Raw genomic sequence first — 20,537 nt, 5'->3', positions numbered from 1 at the left:
TCAATCGACCCTTTTGTAGCATTCCTTGCAAACTTATCGTACGCATTCATGGTCACTTGGCCAACAAATCTTTTTTTTTAAATAATCCAGGTGTCTAAATGTCACCCAATTAATTCATAGTCTTCCTCTATCTCTCGACTTACCTATTAAATAAATTTAAAAGAATTTATAGCCACTTAAAAATCAAATTGTAAAATACTCATCACATAAATCTTAATTCTTTTATTACTCTTCGAGGGCTTTATCTTATCAGTTAGACAAACGATAGTTTGTAGCTTTGCATTTAGGCTACGTTTAGTTGGACGTAATATAATTAAATTTGTAACGTAATCAAATTTATAATGTAATATAATCTTGATTACATTATTACGTTTGGTAATGAAATGTATGTAATCTTTGATTACAAAGGTGATTACATTCTTTGTTTGATGTCCATTATTTTTATAAAGAATGTAATTCGTATTATTATAAAATGACAAAAATATCCTACGACTTCTACCGGCGAGCGTTATATCTTTGTCGGAGCTTGCGGTGGCAGCTGCCATCAGTCGCTGGCCGCCGTCGGTCGCCGACCATCGTCGGGCGTCACCATCGGCCGCCGACGGTCGCCGGCCGTCGACGGTCACCGATCGCCGACCGTCGACGGTCACCGATCGCCGACCGTCGACGGTCACCGACCATCGGTCGTCGCCGGCCGTCAGCCACCGGCCGTAGTCGGCCGCCAGCGGTCGCCGGCGCCCACCGGTCGTCAACCGCCGAGGGTGGTACCGCCGAGGGTGGTGGTGGGTGGTGGCAATGGCGGCGAATGAAGATGGGCGGCGATAGACTAAGATGTAATCGAATTACAATGTGTTCGTTTTGTAATCCAAAATACAAAACTTCATTACATTTTGTAATCCAGATTACATTACATTACAAATTAAAAATGAAACCAAACAAATTAATCAACCTTATAATGTAATCTGAATTACATTGCAAGACAGATTACACCCTACCAAACGCAGTCTTAATTTAATCAAGAGAATCAAAAACAAAATTTTAATTCGAATTAAAAAACCTCATAATTTTAATTTTTGCACTGACCAAAAACTGTCTAGCTTTCTTAATTCTCATCGTTCAAACAAATTATTATTTTAAAATATTAGTCTTATCAAGATCGTCGGATGCATGGTCATGGACTAAACCAATATGTATTTAAAAAAAGTAATATGCACATATTTAAGAGAAACAATAGCCCTACTGATCGAGGACGATTCAGAACAGAGTTAGAACAGGGTACTGCGAGACGTGAACGTGAATGGAACTTAAAAATGGTTTCATACCATCAAAAAACGACAGCAATACCGCAGAAAGAGAAACTCTGAACGAAATAAACTTGTCACGGTATTTGATTTTTTAAAAATAATAATAATAATAATACACTGCAAGAATTCTGTTCTGCTATCTATTGCTCCATGCATCACTTTCTGAGGCGTAGTGGAAGTATGTATACAATTAATTGCTAAAAGGTATATCAAAGTCATGTGATTATTAAAAATAAAAATAAAAAATATCGCCACTGTAGGTTTCTCCTATCCATGATGTTTCGAATAAGGCGATTGCTGTTTTCCCCAAATAAAATTTGATTGGTTTATTGACATAGTTGGAATGCTGATCTTGAAGTTTCAGGACCGACTTCTCACATGCATCAAACAAAATCAATTTCTATCAGAAAAGCGAGGCAACGAATGGTAATTCGACAAGATTTTCCTTTTTATATGCTCCAATTGGTTTGCAACAGAAAGAATTAATCAAAATTATCCTTTCTTACCAGGTACCTCGTTTTGAGATTTGAAGAAAGGAGACAGATAATTCCTATCCAACGCAGTGAATGAGGCATTGCTACACAATAATTTAAAAAAAAAACATTGATAATCACTGCTGTGACAGTCTAATAAAAAGTTAAGATAATTTGAGAAACAACTAACAAATAGATCCTATTTTATGCACCTTTGGAACTCCTTGAGTTTCAACCTGATGTGCCCAGGAGAGGTTTCCACATATGATTCTCCAAGGAAGTTATTGCTCGCCTCAAAGTTATCCTGATGTCAAGAATGAATTAAGTTTTCATAGATAGGAGTAAATTTGACAAAAGCAAGAATAGTCAGAAATTTTGTACGAATCTTAAAATTGCTACAAATTCTCAGGTAGGAAGAATTACATGAATTAATGCATAATAACCAAGTCATGTAGTTTTTCAGACTTACTTCACACAACCCATTGTGGCTATCCCCAACAACTTTCAACGATTCAAGCATCTTTCCTGTTGATCCTCCTATTAGGAGCACCTGAACAATTGGTATTATGGTAAAGAAGCAATTTTCATCCTGGAAGTCACATCTGCAAGCCCAGGAAACCATAGCAATAGGCTATAATATGAGATGCATCTACGACTTAAAACAATCCTACGCCAAGATCTTAAATTGATGAATAAAGCTTTTAACTCCATTACGATTGACAATCTCCTTATTACATGATTAATTGCCAAATCAATAACAAAAGAAAATAAATAATAATATTTAATACAATTATACTATGAATAATGTTTTTTAATTCATAGTATAATAATATTAAATATTATTATTTATTATCTTTTGTTGCTGATTTAGCAATTAACCATGTAATAGGGGCCCTGTACCGGCGGAGCTTTATGCATGTACAACTGCTATTTTTTTATACTATAAATAATGTTTACTATTTTTTTATACTATAAATAATGCTCTAACCCACAAGCCCAACCACTTCCACCACTACATGCTTCTCTTCCTATATAAAAAGACAACTCCATAAACTCCAACAACCAACCCTCCTATTTTTTTCATGTCCTGTTTGCCGCCAAAGGACTCGCCCCCACCCTGGACTTGTCTCCCTATCAATTTATCTCCCCTGAACAAGCTAGTATACCGCCCTCTGAATGTGCAACTTCCTTTGGTGTGATTGGTCATCTCAAATCTATAAGGTTAGTAGGTCAAGGAGGTGGTTAGGTTCAAAATTTAATTCCTTCCCTATTGCAAGACTTCACTCTTGTTTATCGTCATATTTTCTACTCCATCAAGACTTGATTGCCAATGATATCAAAAACCATAGTTATGGAAACATAAGTGTTAAGAGAGCAAAAGAGAACATTATGCTTTTCAGGAGCATGAAGAAGAGGAGATAGAGCCAAGAGAACAACTTTGAGGTTAATCTTTATTGTTGATACACACTTGTAAAAGTCAAACTTAGTTATTTGCAAACTTATCTATAAGACATTTTAGACCCATTATAAAGTAACTATGTCTATGACTTTGTCCATTATTAATTCCACTAACATAGAAACTGGCTTACATGGTAAATAAGAATTTTTGTACCCTTCAACTCCCAACCTTCTTACTAAATAATAATTTGGCATTATCGTTGGTATGGCTCATAAAAGGAACTACTAAAACACTACAAAACCCTCACTATCTATATCTAGCGTTAAAATTATCTGATATGCATCAAATACAAATTCTTTAGCACTGTGGCATATACCAGAGTAAGAACTTACTGTTATAACAATTATGGCTGTAGTAGCAGTTGAAATAATCTCGCCATGTCCATTGAGGTCATGTACCGATTGAAGGGCAAGTGCAAAAGCCATAGCCCCTCTAAGCCCTGCTTACGTAAGTTCACTAATAGTTGAAAATTAATCCAAATGTATAATATGTGAATATAAGAGACTGCCAACGTACCACTATACCAAAGTGCCTTTTGATGTCTCACAGGTATTTGAGAATCTACTGGCCGTGCCATGTTGATCAAATAAGAACAAGAGAAGACATGTACCGCCCTTCAAAATAAATAGGTAACAAACCATTATAAAATTGACCCATCAGAAATTCATACAAAACTAGAACAACCAAACAAATTGTCTAAGTTTATAAGCAAAAACAAAAGTAAACACGTCGTCACCATGTTTGTCTTTAACTTTTTGGGGCCAGCTACAGAATCTAATCCCAATCCCTCAATTTAGCATCTCTACCCAATGATATGCCATAAGAAATATTTAGATCAAACTAAAATTTTCCTCACATTTAAACTTGTGAATACCATCTCAATTTCTTTTATATCATTTTATCTCTATCAGATTTACACCTAGTTGTTCTAATTCCTCACAAATTTATCTTTTAGCATTTTCATCTCTATTGTATTAGTTTTATGTACATTCTTGGTATGAGTTGGATACCGACACTTAGCCATCGACACTTCCAGTGGCTCCGGATCTAGTATTGTCAACTCTGCATCCACTGACCAACCAATGCTTCGCATACGACAGACATTCTCAAGTGGCTACCTTTTTTGTTTGGATCTCCTGATTATGATTTTAGTCACGTTTGCATTTATTTATAAATTTTGTTTGACCTTCAGAAGTCAGCATCACGCAAAGTGGATGAACAGATATGAGTTTGAAGGGCATAATGTGAACTAAAAGCATTTAATGGTGGAACAATCTCAATAAAATATGCTTGTACCAGTACCTTGCAACTCCAATGAATAGCTGGTTCATTCAACAAGTGAGAAGTCAAAGAGTGCCCAAAGTTCATGAAAGAGAAGTATGTAACAAATCGATAACAGTTAAAAAGGATACAATAGAAAAGAAGATGAATCCAACATGCGACCAGCTATGTTGTTCCATTGTGATATCAAAACCCATGTATATAAATCTGGAGAGCATGTCAACAACTATGATATAAACCTGGAATTCAATGAGCACTGAAAGTCATAACACAGAATTGCCTTACAGAAAAGTTTCTGCTAGTGATGAAAGTAAATGAAAGAAATAAGGAGTAAGCTGTTGAGAAATTCTGGACAAATTTGAGAATGTATATCGCTTCATCACCTGGCATGCAAAAAAGAACTATTAAATATCCAATATATTTAAGGGTTAGTGAGGTAAAGATTACTTACAATTCCAGTAAACAATATGGAAACTATACCAGAGAGGCCAAGCCCTTCAGCTAGCATATACCTAAAAACATCAAAAAAACTTATGATAGAAGTTGGCAACTTTGATATTTAATTGAATCAAAGAAGTTTAGAGGAATATGCAGGGTTGGAGCAGGATTGACTTACGAAAGGTAAGGGAAAAGGGCAAAAAGACAGCTTTCCAGATTGTGCAGACTGAAAATAAATAAATTAATAAATATATATATATATTGAGATGGAATAGTGCATTTATCCAGTCGAAAAATTGATAATTATTTTTAAAAGAAAATCATCTGTCTAAATGTCTACACTTACTTATCAATATCCAATCCAGCATACTTGAAGAGGTGCAGAGTGGTTAAGGATCTCCAGAATACAAACTAATATGAAGCATACGACGACGACGACGACGACGACGACGACGACGACAACAAAAATATATCTTATCTACAATCACTCTTGTATTCAATGGGCATAAGACTTTCCAATTTCTGAAATTTTTTGTCAACTTCTAATATTACACATCACTACCTCATTTTGCAAGATTCATAACTGAAGTCCACACATAATCTTAAACCAACCTTTCTGGGAGTTGTCCCCCAGTGGCCAGCAATTGACTTTCTGCATAGTGGTAGTTCACTTGAAGGAACTTAGCAAATTAAATTACCATTTGGCCATTGAAATAATTTTCAGAAGTAAATTTTGGTCATTATTAAGTTATTTGATACCCAAGGAATGGAACAAAATGATTTTCCTAGTGTTCTAGGTTTACATTAAGGGTAGGTTGGCTCTAAGTTCCCATCCCTTTTACTCAAGTATTAGATGAACTCAACCTTTGCAAAAAGTTCATGTAACAATCCCAAATAGTTAGGATGACCCCAAAATCAATTTGATTGGCTAATCATTTATACCAATTTATATGTATCTTCGTATTTATATAAGGAATCACCATACTTATTCATGTGGGTGACCAATGAACGTGGAGCCTCCTAACTTCAATGTGCCCCCTCACAATATCATAACTTAGGTACAAGCCTTTTTTTAACGTAAGTAGGATTCAAACCCTACACCTTTTCTCTTTAATATCATGTTAAATTTAATTAGCTAACCATTTATCCCAAAATCTTAAATTCTAGGAAAGAGACCAATATGTATTTATATAAAAGATCACCGTACTTGTACATATGAGACAAATAAGCATAGAGCCTCCTAGCTTCAACAAAGATAAACCTCCTTGGCTTATGTTATTTAGAGATGATATTATGTTAACATATAATAGTGTCATTGGATCAAATTTAAAGTTTAAATTGTAAAGAAAAATTTAATTAACTAAAGACTTTAATAGAATTAGAACAAACACTGAATTCATAAAAATTTCAATAATAAGAAAAGAATTGATGAAACACTTAAGATGGATACTTTTATGGACAGACTAAAACGATGTGATGTGGACCAATAAATGAAGTACAAGTTGCTCTAGCTCAACCAACAAAACGGCAAATTAGTTGTTGATCTCAACCAAGGTGAACCCAAACTGCCTAGGGTGCTTAAGTATCATTCAACGTGTCTGCAAATTTCTTAAGGTGAATAAGGCTAGGACAAGGTAGGCAAAGTGTGGATGAGTTCAGGATTCGACTCATTTGTCTTTATAGCCCCTAGACGATATTAAAGCTACCTCCTAACAATAGTTATATTATGAGTTAGGAACAAAGCACAAAAATAAATCCTTCCATTTATAAGCCTTAGGAAAAGTGCTTCCAATGCTACTCTGTTGTATTACATCATCCTATTGACGCAACTAATTGGGTGCATTAGGCACAATTTTCTCTCTTAGGTTGTAAATGCGGCAACAACTTTGCAACTCCAAGGGCTCAATTTTGATTCCGTGAGGCACATATTTCATAAGACTAGAGCCATTATCTATGCCCTACTAGTCAAGATGATCCAAACTTTAGGTCCTTACGATCTTACCATCCAGCATGACCTATAACTGATCTAGATCACAAATAGAATCTAAATGAAGTTTATATTGTATGGATTTACAATCTCATTCTGATCCTATACTTACCATTCTTATATGTAGATTCTCAGTCCTAATAACCTTAAGTAATTAAAATATATTTGTATTAAATCAAACATTTTAAAAGTTGCCATTTGCTACATAACTAATTCTTTTAAAAGTCATATTATTTGATTAAGTCTTCTGTTATACGAGATATTTTTTAAACTATTCGTTAAAAGAATCCTTTTTAACTATTATTATTGTCCGTCTTATACAATCATAATCATTTATCTTATAAAAATTACTACTTGCTATATAAAATGAAACTTATTTTTAATTATACTTCAGTTTATTAAAATGGACAAATGGTAATGTTTGAAATGTAATATTATATTTATAATATTTTGATAAATTATAAATGTTAAATATAACGGACCCCATCCAGTGGGATAAAATTTGATTATTGTTGTTGTATAAATGTCAAATATAGTTCTGAAATATTATAACTCTCTGATCAATTATCTAAACCTATTAATAGGTAGTCTTGATCCTAATTACCTTGCTCTATGCAATGAATGTGAGATCCCCATACTAGACGTCTTTTACCTTCTCATGATTCTAATGGTCAGTTTACTTGAAAGCGTGGATGAAGAAAAGAACATATTACACAAAAATTGAGATCTTTTCTCTTATTTACATGTAAAAAAATAATGGACAGACAGATTTCCAATCCATCAGTAATTTTTTTCCTTTACTTTTAGCCCCCTCGAAATCGGGCAGAAGCAAATGGATGGAAGCAAGCGGCAAGACAGGTTTTGCCTTCGTTTGGCCTCATTCTTCTTTGCCTCCTACTCTTCTCGTCGCCTCCTACTCTCCTGCTCTTCTCTTAGCCTCTTGCTCTCCCCGTCACCTCGTACTCTCCCCTGTTTGGCTTCTTTCTTCTTCACCTCTTGCTCTTCCCTGTTTGGCCTCTTTCTTCTTCGACTCCTGCTCTTCCCGTAGCGTCCTGCTCTCCTGCTCTTCTCTTCGCCTCCTGCTCTCCCCTGTTTGGCCTCTTCTTCTTCACCTCATGCTCTTCCCTATTTGGCCTCTTTCTTCTTCATCTCCTGCTCTTCCCGTCGCCTCTGCTCTTCCCTGCTTGGCCTTTTTCTTCTTCTCCTGTTCTTCCCGTCACCTCCTGCTTTATCTTGTTTGGCCTCTTTCTTCTTTGCCTCCTGCTCTTCTCCTCACCTCCTGCTCTTCCCTGTTGCTCTCCCATGTTGCTCTTCCCTTCGCCGCAGCTCTGCAGAGCCTCCTAGTCCTCTCTTTCGAGGAAGGTTACACGTAACTATTAGGCGACAACGGCCTCATCTTGTTCCGCAACAGGAAGAGAGTTCACATCTCCCTCAACGTGAGAACAGGTTTGATACCTCTCCTCTCCTTACCTCTTCTCTCTTGCTTCTTTAAAATCCTACCTTCTGAGCATTTATTCTTCGCCTCCTACTTCTTCAGCGCCTCCATCAAGCTTCCTACCGATTACACCACCGGCATCATCGTCGTGTTCTTTAGCATTATCGCTCTGTATGAGACAGTCTCATTCTTTTCCCTCCCCCTCTGTTGTTTCTTTCATATTATCTGTTTTCCTTTCCCTTTCCCTTCCCTCCTCCATAGGATAGTTTTCCACCGTGGATCCCTTTCCATTCCTCATCTGCACTTTAAAATAAACAGAGCATAAATCTTCCCTCCCTTCTCATTTATGTTTTGTTGGGCCATTTGAGGGAATCCTCTATTTAGACTACAGGTGTTATATTGTTTTTGTCTTCTTCTCTCTTTACTTTGGTAAGAACTCCTTCCATCCAAAATTTTCAACTCAAGGTCATCCCACTTTTAACCCAATAGGTTAGATTAACTCTTCTCCGTATTTTCCTATTCTCTTAAATTCAATAGAGGTCACAAAGAGGTCATCCCCATCAGTAATGATAGGTAGCGAGAATTTGATAAAACCACTAAACTTAGGCAAAGTGGGAGAAGGCCTATACTAAACCTTCCACCATGATCTATGTGGTATATCTCTAAAGGGACTACTATATTCCTTCTCCTTCAATTTCCATGCTTTGACCAAAATACCGGGCTTTTTATCTTCCTAAGAGCCAAATCTGCTTGTTTTTCTTAGTATTTCAAGGTTGAGCTTCCCCTTCCATTTCTTATCTTCATATTTCACCTTCTTAACGAGTGGGAATTAATGGTTAGCTAAAATTCTCCCCACTAATTCCTGGTGTTAATAAATCAAACTTTAACTCCCATAGAGAACTTGTATTATCAAGGCATAGGATTGTCACTCAAAATGGTTATTAAATGATTCCCTAAGGTTGGGTGGAAATGTCTTGGAGACCTTTCGTCAAGAGGTGGATTTGAAGATTCTTCTTCATCTTTGACCCAATTAGCCTATATTATCTTAGTGATCCTTCCCTATCATTGTCAACAATGTGGCACTCAATTTATCTAAGAAGGCACCATAGCCTGTCGGACATCTTTTTGACAAGGTTTCCACATCTCTGTTTCTTCCAACTCTTATTAAGGCATGTCTCAAGGCTATAGGCCTTTAGGAGCCTTTAGGGTTCTATCTCATCCCGTGTTCCACAAGTTCTTTTTCTTTTTAATTTCTTTAGCCGATGTGGTTGATTCTCCTCTTTTAAGAATTACAGGTGTGGATAATCCTTGAATATTTATATAAAAACAATTCAAACCAAAGGAAGTTCTCGCTTGCAAGAGGTCTGCAACTCCCCTCTACTAGAATTCCAAGCCCCCAAACTCCAATGTCTTCCATTAGGAGGGACGAAACTTCAAAAACTTGAAGGAGAAGCCCTTCAACCAAAATGCATTAGATTTATTGGTGCAATCATGCCCCCAAATGGTCAAGTTCAACCAAAGTGTTTTTTATGTAGTTGTGAGTTTGTCAAGTGTGTGGATCCAGGATACTTGAAGGTACTATATGTGCAATGAACAGAAGAAGTTTAAGTTCGATTAGATACTTGGCAATTAGAAAAGTTCAACAGTTGTCGGTAGAGGCAAAGTTTAACAAGTGTTACAAAAGAAATATTCAACAAGTAACATAAGAGAAGTCCAAAAAGATCTTAGCAGAAGATTAAGCCCAATTTGGTTAAAAGTGATTGAATATATACTTGGTAGTTGGAGAAGTCCAAGTAGGTCAAGAGTGATCGTAGGCTTCTTAACAACAAAGTAGTCATGAAGACAAAGCCTCTTAGACAAACAAGGAAAACACAAAGATGAGGCCTCTAGACATATTAAACTCAAGTGAGTTATGAGAATCAACGATAAGTGAGTTGTGAGAGTCAACAAGGATTTTAGGTAAACTTAGCCAAGGAATTGACCAAGACATAGAGCCAACTGGGGATATATTGAGTCAACTATAGATGTTCTTCTTATTAATTAGGTAATCGACTAACTCCCTAATAGAAATCCGAAGTTAAGTCAACTAAAGAAGGCAGTAGTTGTCAGTTGGCTTATTTAATCAATTAGAAAAAGTTTGAATTGACTAAAGTATTCATTTTTAGGCAGAATCTTACGCAATCACAAAATCAACCAACTTAGTAAAAGGATGAGTTAACTGGAATCTCGTAGAAGAGTAAATTGAAGCTGGTTTGAAGGCAACTTGAACGTTATAAATAAAGGGGTGAGAGAGCTTGTCAAGGCAAGCGGAAAGTGTCCTATATTCTATTGCTGTCTTAGTTAATTTGTAATATTGTTTTTCTTTGGGCTAAAGTTCTTTACCTTAAAGCTCCATTCTTTTACACAAGCTATGATTTACTGTATTTTAATTGTAAGAAGTGTTTTGGAAGAGTTTCTCTCCGTATTAGAAGGAGAAATAATAGTGGGATCGAAGGGGTGACTTACCTTACAAGTCATATAGGTCATGGAGTAGGACTTTGGGAGTTTTGAACTACATTAGACAAACTGTGTTAGCTGTTTTTATTCTTTATTGTTGCATTATTTGTTTTTAATGTGCAAGTACATGTAACTAAGCTTATTCTTGAGTTTAAGATTATTTAATTTCTGATCAGCTATGTGCCCACCTTTAGCTGTCATATTGATCCTACAAGAGTAACCTAGAAGGACTACTGGCCAATATGTGGAGAGCACAACTAGAAGTAACAAGTCAATAATCAAAGACTACCATTAGGGCTGAACTAGCAACAGCTGTAACCTCTAAGGAATGCAAAGATCAAACAAAGTTAAGGGTTGAAAGAAATAGATTGCAGTTCACTCACAAAAGTGACCACATTTAGAAGGACCATCCTTTACAATGATAGGTCCTAGGTCACTTGAAGGAAATTCATCTAGAGCAAACGCAATCAAGGAGACTCAGACTTAATGGAGAAATACAAAATTGGATACCTTAGCTTGATAGGAGACCTTATAGATAAGTTCCCACCTCATAGAGGTAACACAAATATAAGCCCTAGAGAAAAGCAAAACTCGCTAACACAAATATCATATCCTATCTTTGTCAATATTGCTTTTAAGGTGTGCAAACTCTATAACGAGCATTCACCAACATTTTTCCTCTAGAACAAAGTTCAAGATATAGCAGTTTTATCAGCCAGCACCTTCAACAAGGTTAAGGAGTTAGAGGCTTAATATAAGGATCTAAAGGAGTCTTACGTTGATTTATCCAAAGCGAGCTACTTGAAAAGCAAGGTAGCTCAATGGAATGAACCCTGCTTAAAGTAACCAAACAAACTAAACTTAACCATTGACAAGGTTGATGTGTAGTCAATATCAAACTAGGTGAAACATGGAAAAGTAGGAGTTAATATGTCAACACCAAGAGGAACATGTTGAAGCAAGAAGTGTTACATCAACATAAGATGGATATTGTGTATATTTAGGTAGTAGAAGTTGAGTTGGGATTCTCATTGGGAATGATGACTTTCCAAGTATAACGAATCTAATTGTTTTATGGTGTCTAAAAGGTAACTAAGGATGCCTTCAAGGTCACCTATGCTGTGTACACAACACTACGACAAAAGCCCTTCTCTCCAGGAGATATGAGAGGGTCAAAGATGTTTCAAAGAATCTTCAAAGATATACACTCGAGCTCTTACATCATTTCTTTTAATGATGCCTTTTTGGGATAATCTTTGATTTGTGTTGGACAGAATTTTTTGTGGTGCTCCTTCTCGTATTAGTCAAGCACAAGCACTAGTTGAGGACAAAGGTGTTGAGTGCCCCTAAGCTCAGGCAAGCTCAACCGTGGTGATTTAGTCAGTACTACGATCACCTTGGACCAACATTAGAACCCTTTGACAATAGTAAAATTTTAGAAAAATTTTAGAATTCAAGTCTCAGCACCCACAATATTCTGATATCAGTTGGTGTGAAAATGTAGCAATTCGAAAAAGAGAGAAATTGTATTGAACTTTAAAGGATTTTTAAAAAAATTTGAGGTGTTCGTGATGTTCCATGTTCTAGGTGATGAGACCAGTGTGTATGGATGGCTGGAATATTTACGGGGGTGAATAGTGATTGTTCCTGCAAATAAAAACTAATACTACTCTTGCTACAAGGTAAGAAAGGTCACACAAGAATTAGTGCAGCGAAAATAAAACCATGTGACAATTGCATATCATAATCCTAACACAAAGATGTAACATGATTTGGAATCCTCGGTTCTAATCCATGGTCTATGACTCGTTAGTGAGTCACTTCCGGAAAGCTCACTATTTTACTCCGATAATCTCTGAAGGTGAAGAAACCTCTTACAACATACAACATGAGCTACAATGAAGATCAAAGAGGAGAGGATGGCTTAAAAGAATACAATGGAAAGGCTCAATATGAACTCACCAATCTATATTTTGTAAACCTTCAAAAATCCACCTTGCCAACTTTTATATAGCCTTCAACATCTTCAATCTTCACTTATTATTCAATGATCTATCATTGATCAGTCAACTAGATTCACCATCAATCACTTGGTTCCTTGATCACTTCAGTCCAAATCTACCTTAGATTTCACTATTAGTCAATTAAGCCACTATAACCTCAGCGCAACTTTATTTGATTAAGAGCTCCTTCCAACTTTGCTATTCCATCCACTGACTAGAATTCTTTATCAGTCAACTCACAATCAATTGGGCTTATCTCTAATTGACTGGAACTTCGACTTTGATAATTGAATTTCTCTTATTAGCAATCATGCCCTAAGTGCTTGAGTTCGACCTTAAATTTTAATATTTGTGCAAACGGTTTAAATTAGGTGTTGCATGTTGTATTTGATATGTGTTTGAGTTGTGTAGGGATTTGCAGGACACACATGAAGCTTCGAGAGCTAATGACTTGACATAGTCGAGTTATGTCAAGTCATGTTGATGATGATTTGGTGCAGCCAAACTGACACATTAAGTGGCTTAGAGATTTATGGACATCCGAGAATCTTGAATAAGGCAAACAAAAGACCACAAGATGAAAAGCACTGAGGTGGTGTTGGAGCAGCTTGTGAAGCATGACTTAGCGTCACCAAGTTAGCACTCTGATGGCTTGAAGTCCATAAAGAAAAGAGAAGGATAGTATGGGGCATACAATGAACCACAGGATGAGAAGCATTGAGACACAACACTAATGGCACTGGTGGAGGCAAAATACATAGGCAAAGTGTGAAGGATGGCACATGGAGCAAGCCAAAAGCTTAATGCGAGATGGCCATGGTGGCAAAGTCAAGGTACAAAACGTAAGCTTTTATTATGAATTGTAAGAGTTGAGGGACTGCACCCCTGGGAGAGGGTAAACTCAACTTAGGTGAAACTTGATTATTAGGATAATCATAGTCCGATTCTAATCGACTGGAACCAAGTCCAATCAATTGGAGAGTTGAGACGACTATTGAGTTGACTCAAGGTGATCAGCCAATGAACAAAAATATTTCTAATTGTGGATAATCAATTGGATAGTTGAATAATGATTAGTGGTTGGTCGATTAATGAAGAACTAAAATCGAGTGATGTTGCATCAATTAAGCCAAAATGAGTCGTTGATAAGTAATTTTGTGCCATAGCATTTGGATGGCCTAAGTAATACAATGGCCCAATCAACTAATGTTGAAATTTAATCAACTTAGATAGTCATTACTAGGCTCAAGCTCAAACAATCAGATGAACCAATGGACTAATGTGTGGATCTAGTCAATTGATCTGTGATAGAAAAGTTGAACAAGTGAAGGTTGAAGAGCGATGAAGGTTATATAGGGGAGTAAGGTGGACAGTTCATGGTTGGTGAAATAGTGATTTATTAGATCCTATTAGGCCTCATCTTGTAATCCTTAGCCTTTTAATTTCATTATATACTTGTACGTTGCGAGAGGTTTCTCCACTTCCGGAGGTTAATCGTGAAGGAGAAAGATAGTGGGCTTTTCGAAAGTGGCTCACCAATGAGTCATAAGTTGTAGAATAGGAATAAGGATTCTGAACAACGTTAAACCTCCTTATTACAGATTGGTATGAAAATTTCTTTGTCTATTTTTATTCCACTATGCTAACCTTATGTGACCTTGCTAAGCTTGTAGAAAAAGTAGGATACCTGTTAGTATGCAAGTTTCTTTATATTTATTTTTATTCCAGAGCGCTAAGCTTATATGACCTTGCTAAGCTTGTAGCAAAGATAGGATTAGAATTCAATTGTAGGTACAATCACCATTCATCCTCCTCTAGCTGATCCATCACATTCAGTCCTAGCATTGCCTAGGTTAAAGATTAAAACTCTGATCATCCTAAGTCAACTCGCTCACTAAACAGCTGGACTTGGCTCCATTTGACTAGAATTCCGACTTCAATCATCCTAATGATCAAGTCTAGCCTAGGTTAAAGACTACCCTCTTCCAAGACTACAAATCTCTCAACTCTCATAGCTCACATACTAGAGCATACCATCAGTAGTTTAACTTCGCCACCAGTGTCATCTCTCTTCAACTTACTCGTCACTCAGATGCACCAAACTCTCGACTCATTTCACGTATCATCCTTCACACTGCACTTATGTAATGCACCTTCCGACTGTCATCAACGTTCAACCAAGATGTTCATCCTAGTCTCCCAAATGTTCATTCCATCCTTCTCCTTCCAATAGGCCTCGATCCATTGAGTTGCCAACTTAACTGCGTCATGTCATGCTCCACGAGCTACTCCATACCACCTTAATGTTTCTTGTCTTGCGATCCCTTAGTTACCTCATGCAACCTTCTCCAATTTCCAACGGACCTTCAAGATATTGAGTGTGTTGCTTTGCCGAGCCAAGTCATCATCAACACTTGACATTGTCAAATCATGAGCTCTTTAAGCTCCATGTGTATCCTGCTAAGTCCCTACATATCTTAAACACACATATCAAATACAACAACATACAAGACCTAACTTAAACCCTTTGCACAAATACCAAAACTCAAGATCGAGGCTGACCACTTAGGGCATGATTGCACCGACACTAAGGATCTTTGTTCCCTCCATTGTGGTAACGTTGTATGCTCCTGGTTTTACCTTTTTGGCTATCTTGTGGGGACCTTCCTAGCTTGGTGTCACCTTCGCTTGATCCATTGGATTGCTTGCCTTAGCTTCCCCTCCCCATCTTTAGCCTTCTCTTTTTGATTCCTTGGTTTTAGGCTAGGTTACTACCAATTTGTACTATATTATGCATCTCCATGTGTGGTTTTAGATTGACTATACTAGATCCAGATTCACTCTCAAAATCTAATTCACCTACTCTTGCATGAAATTGGCAATCCTATATCCCAATGTTCTCACCTGAGTTGGTATGCCATTTCCAATTTGAACACCAGAATGAAGACGGACTCCCAATGGAGGAATTCGAGGTTGGTAGAACCACATTACCCTGGATACCTCTCATATCCAACTACTACCAAAGTCCTCCACCCTTTTCTTCAGGTCCTTAAGCAAGATTTGATTGGTGACATCAGTCCGTCTATTAATCTAGGGATAAGCAACTAAGGTGAATTTCAACTTAATTTCATATTCATAGGCTCATAGCAGTAATTCCTGTTTTAAAGCTGCTGAATTTGGTTGTATTGTCTGTCACCAACACTAGGGATACTAAATCATGTATTATATTTTTCCACATGAAATCTTCGGTCTACTTCTCAGTTGTATTTCATATTGGGTTTTTCCCCCACTTAGAGAAATGGTCTACCCAACTATTAAGTAAGTTCAACGGAGTATATGGATATGGCTCTAGAAACACACCATATGTACTACAACGATCAAGTTGTCATGACAGCATCTAATTCAATGTTCCATATGTCACACCATCAAACAATCAACTAGTAGATTTGATAGCCAAATCCCCAAGGAATTCAAGAATTGAGTATATCTATAACAAATTATATTTCTTTATATATTTGTAGCAACTTAAGGTAGAGCACTGAGTATAGAGTCTTAAAAATGAAGCGTCACATAATACTGGGGACCTAATTATAAGTTTTAGTACAAATAGAAAGAAGAAACTCCCTACAGAAATAGCCCTAACCTACCCTGTTACAGTATCAAACTAATACAAGTAAACTGGACAAACAGGGAAGTACAAAATTAAATATAGGCCAAACATGAGAAAGTCTAGATTCCACCTAAATATATTTCAACCAAATGAACTAAAAATTTGAATTGGTAAAAAAATATTTAAACTAACTCCAAATTTGTTGCGATCTATTATTCTGCAAATCTGTAGTAGACTTCTGGCAAAAGCAAATAATACCCTAATTCTTTTAGGTAAGTAATTAGAATTAGAGAACAAACATATGCAACTGTCGATAACAAAGCATAATGCTGAAACACAAGAAGGTTTGCAATACTTTGCTTAAAAATCAAAAATGAAAAAAACAAAAATTTAGTATCATAAAGAAAGATAACCAAAATCTTTAATGAATCCAGATGGCAAGCTGATCAAAAGGATATAAGAGCAGAGATGAAACCCACTCCAACCCCTGCAGAAATGTTAAGTTAGTCAGAAGAGTCTATAGCTTTTAAAGGTTGAGCATGAAGGAATTAAGAGAAAAACTGTACTAAGAAAAATGCCAATAAATAATGCACTTGCATAATGGCAAGGGAAAATTAAAACCATATCATAGAATGATTATGTAATAGTATCCTTATAGATTGGGGGAATAATATTGTATATAAAGTTGTGAGAGAACTATTATATGGTATTTACAGGACTCAACACACACCTTAAACTCAATGCACCTAACAAAGAATTAAACCAATTAATTAGAACCTGATTATTCTAATACTCTCGATCAAACTCAGTAGATCGCCTAATTATTCTAAGGGGTGCTAAACCACCCAACACAATACGAGATTTCAAACCATGAGTGAGCTTCTCCTTACAAATAACACTTTCTCGGTAATTGAATCATATCAAGCTGATGCTACACAATGTAGCAACATGTTCTCATTCATCATCATGAGCAACAAAATTATGATGACACAATGAATATATGAAAGGATCAAATAAGCTATCTCTCATGAATGCAAAGTAAAGTTTGATATCACATTCTAGTTGAAATGAGATTGATGGTGCCATGCCAACAATGTTGACACATGGTGTCGAAGGCACCAATAAGGAGAAAGAAGGAATAGGGGAGGAGGAAGACATAGGAGTGGTGTAGAAGAGGAAGAAGATTGGAGAAGAAAGAAAAGAAGCAATATTGACTGATCACATCACCTAGTTCTTATCGCATCACATTCCCATTTGTTACAAATATCACAGAATTCTAGGGGAGTTCTCACACCACATCTCCATCATTGCAGAAGCCTCACATGAAGTTTGCATTGATCGCCATTATCTTGTGAAGCCTTGTGTTATCTATCACGTATAGCTTTTTGTGATTTTTGAGAGTTCTACACTATAGTCGGTTGGTGGAAATAACGTATTTAGTCTATGTTATCAGCATGGAACAAAATTTTAAACTATGATACTAAGTATAAAATAGTAAATGAACAAAAAATCATAGGAAATTTAAAAGCATCATACAAAACATAAATCCCAATAATTTAATGTCTTAGAGGAACAATTACAATTACAGTAGTGTGCCTAAAAACTCCCCTTGGGCTAATCAAGGGATGAGTATTAGTTTGGTCACAATTTATCTATTAGTAAATATCATAACCCCACATTACACAGATATCTCAAAGTGTGATCCCTACTTAGGCAATGGCCCTAACTATCACAGACCTTGTAATATCCCTAAAAGAATATAATCTTTTGTTAGGCATCAAGAACCTAACCATCATCCAACCTGTGATATATTTAAAGTTATGTGATTCCTTGTTAGGCATTAGCAACCCAAAAGATCATGGGCCTTATCATTTTTTTTAGTTTAGAGCGTCACCACCATAATTGGACCACCATCCAACTTAAAAAAAATAAAAAATGCAAAAAAAATCCAAAATAAGTAAAAGAGGCATCTATGTTAGTGAATAGAAATAAAGGAAAGAGATGTATCCAATCAAAGTCATGGCATACATCCACCTTCTCATATGTCATGACCATCATTTTTCTTCCAAAGTTTTCGGATTTACTCTTATACTTCAGCAATTCATTATTAAAAATGGTAGATTGTTTGTCCTTGTCGGTGGGAAAAATTCAATTCAAGAACTCATTCATAACATTGGTGTCATTTTATATACTTGGATCTTTGAAGTGAAAAATCGGATTCAACAAGCAACATAATGCAAAGAATTAACAAGTCTCCCTTAGACTTCTTATTAATAATCTTCAAAACACGGATGACATTTCCTTTTTTTAAAAAATCTTACTGGTCTTTCCTTGGCTTGTTTAAGTGCACCCTATAAAAAGGCCAAAGGGCTTTTTGTCATAGTCAACAAGACGTAAAACTTTCACTTAAAGAGTGAAAACATTCAAAGCCAAAGAAACATCATTCCAAAAAGAGATACTCGTTACCGTCACCTTCGCCACTTTCCCCTTCACACTACTCCTTAATTTTGTGTTACTCTATTCCTCAGATGTAAACATAAGTCTCAATTGATCATTCTTGCCTTTGAGACTTTCCAATGTCAAAAATGAAATAACAAATCTAGTCACCCCAGGTCTCACAATATCCCTCATCTTGGCATATTTCCTCATAATAGTCAAAGTTCTATGATGTGCATAGATGAACATTGTTAGAGCATTTGCTTTTTCAAGTATTCCACTAAACTTGAATAACTTTCCAATTGCTTCAAGCATGAGGTTGATTGTATGAGTCAAGTCCAAAAAATTTGAGGTCATGTAACCTTCAATAACTGGGGTCGCCATATTATTTGTCGCATTGTCCTTCACTACTTGAACCACAAGTTGAGAGCCAATTTCATCGATGTAATTTTCCATAGACTCAAAGATGTAAGCCTTAGTGTGTGCTTCCATGAATTCTTCAATAGAACTAAAGAATGAATACATAGGTTGCAATTAATACAAATTCATAATGCGTCTCCTCTTGCAATCTATCGGTACATCGGTCATAATTGAACATCCATTTTTCATTCATTTTTCTTTGTGTTTTTTTAAAGATAATTTGGTTCTCTCAACTTCTTGATTCAAAAGTGCCTCTTTAAAGATATTGACTTGGAGGTTTGTAACCCAAACCGAATCGATCAACCGCCTCTACAAATTGTCTAAAACTTTGATTGTCACTTGCATGAAAAGGAATCTCCGCCTCATAAATCCATCTAAGTTAAAACAAAAATTTACTATAAAATATATTAATTAAAAATAAAAATTTAATCTCCGCCTCATGAATCTCCACCTTTTATATATATATATATATATATATATATATATATATATATATTAGGATTTTATTAGGCTTTAATTAAGACTATTTAAATTATTCGAATCATAGCTATGAGTTGATTAAAATTAATAATATAAAATATTCGATTAAAGCATAAGTTTAAAAAACTAATTTTGATTTCTAACTTTCTATTCCTTCAAAGGCTCGCACGACGGACGCTTTGCCGAACCTTCCTTGCCGATCCTAGGTGACGCGTTCAAACAACTCATCGGGCTCGGGGTGACGCATCCAGGCACGTCATTGGGCTTGGGCGAAGCGTCAGTGCCTGAGTAATCGGTCCGGCGAGGAGTCTGTCACGATGCACAATAGTTATGGCGAGGCATCCGTCGCGCGAGGAAGCAGAAACTTTGAAATTAAAATTAGATTTTTGAAAGCCTTACCTAATGACGGCATCAAGCAACAGTGGTGGTGGGCGGTTCGAGGTGGAAGGGGAAGGAGGTGAGTTTTTTAAAATCAAAGCAATGAACGGTTTTTCTTTTAACCTAAGTGTTTGACCCCTCCTTAAAAGGCCGCCTCCAACAAAAGCAGGACGGGTGAGGTTCACCTCCTGCCTAAGCATCACCTAGGTGGTCGCCTCAAGCATAATTTAGAATACTATTATTATTAAGGCGTGTGTCTACTTCTAGTTTGGTTAATTAACTGCTTGCATATTTAACTGGTAGCTAAATCTATTGCATGCTTATTACCTTATCTTGA

The 20,537-nt window shown here is 36.3% G+C and overlaps 1 protein-coding gene across 1 annotated transcript in view; it reads right to left on the bottom strand.

Annotated features, from left to right (window-relative positions):
- Positions 1-1,463: 1,463 nt before the first annotated feature.
- Positions 1,464-20,537, bottom strand: part of LOC121981423 (sodium/hydrogen exchanger 6-like) — a 54,843-nt gene continuing 35,769 nt past the window's right edge. The window contains exons 10-22 of the mRNA XM_042533937.1: positions 16,945-16,973; positions 5,302-5,333; positions 5,134-5,181; positions 4,969-5,029; positions 4,803-4,900; positions 4,649-4,724; positions 4,539-4,558; positions 3,753-3,850; positions 3,569-3,675; positions 2,247-2,327; positions 1,990-2,081; positions 1,811-1,881; positions 1,464-1,674 (exon numbers count right to left, since the gene is read on the bottom strand). Coding sequence (XP_042389871.1) covers positions 1,631-1,674; positions 1,811-1,881; positions 1,990-2,081; positions 2,247-2,327; positions 3,569-3,675; positions 3,753-3,850; positions 4,539-4,558; positions 4,649-4,724; positions 4,803-4,900; positions 4,969-5,029; positions 5,134-5,181; positions 5,302-5,333; positions 16,945-16,973 — 857 coding nt within the window. The 3' untranslated portion in view covers positions 1,464-1,630. The remainder of the gene's footprint in view (positions 1,675-1,810; positions 1,882-1,989; positions 2,082-2,246; positions 2,328-3,568; positions 3,676-3,752; positions 3,851-4,538; positions 4,559-4,648; positions 4,725-4,802; positions 4,901-4,968; positions 5,030-5,133; positions 5,182-5,301; positions 5,334-16,944; positions 16,974-20,537) is intronic.

Source organism: Zingiber officinale, chromosome 5A (genome assembly GCF_018446385.1).
Source record: "Zingiber officinale cultivar Zhangliang chromosome 5A, Zo_v1.1, whole genome shotgun sequence".
NCBI lineage: Eukaryota > Viridiplantae > Streptophyta > Magnoliopsida > Zingiberales > Zingiberaceae > Zingiber > Zingiber officinale.
Note: the sequence above shows the minus strand (reverse complement) of the source record. Positions and strands in the feature narration are given on the sequence as shown.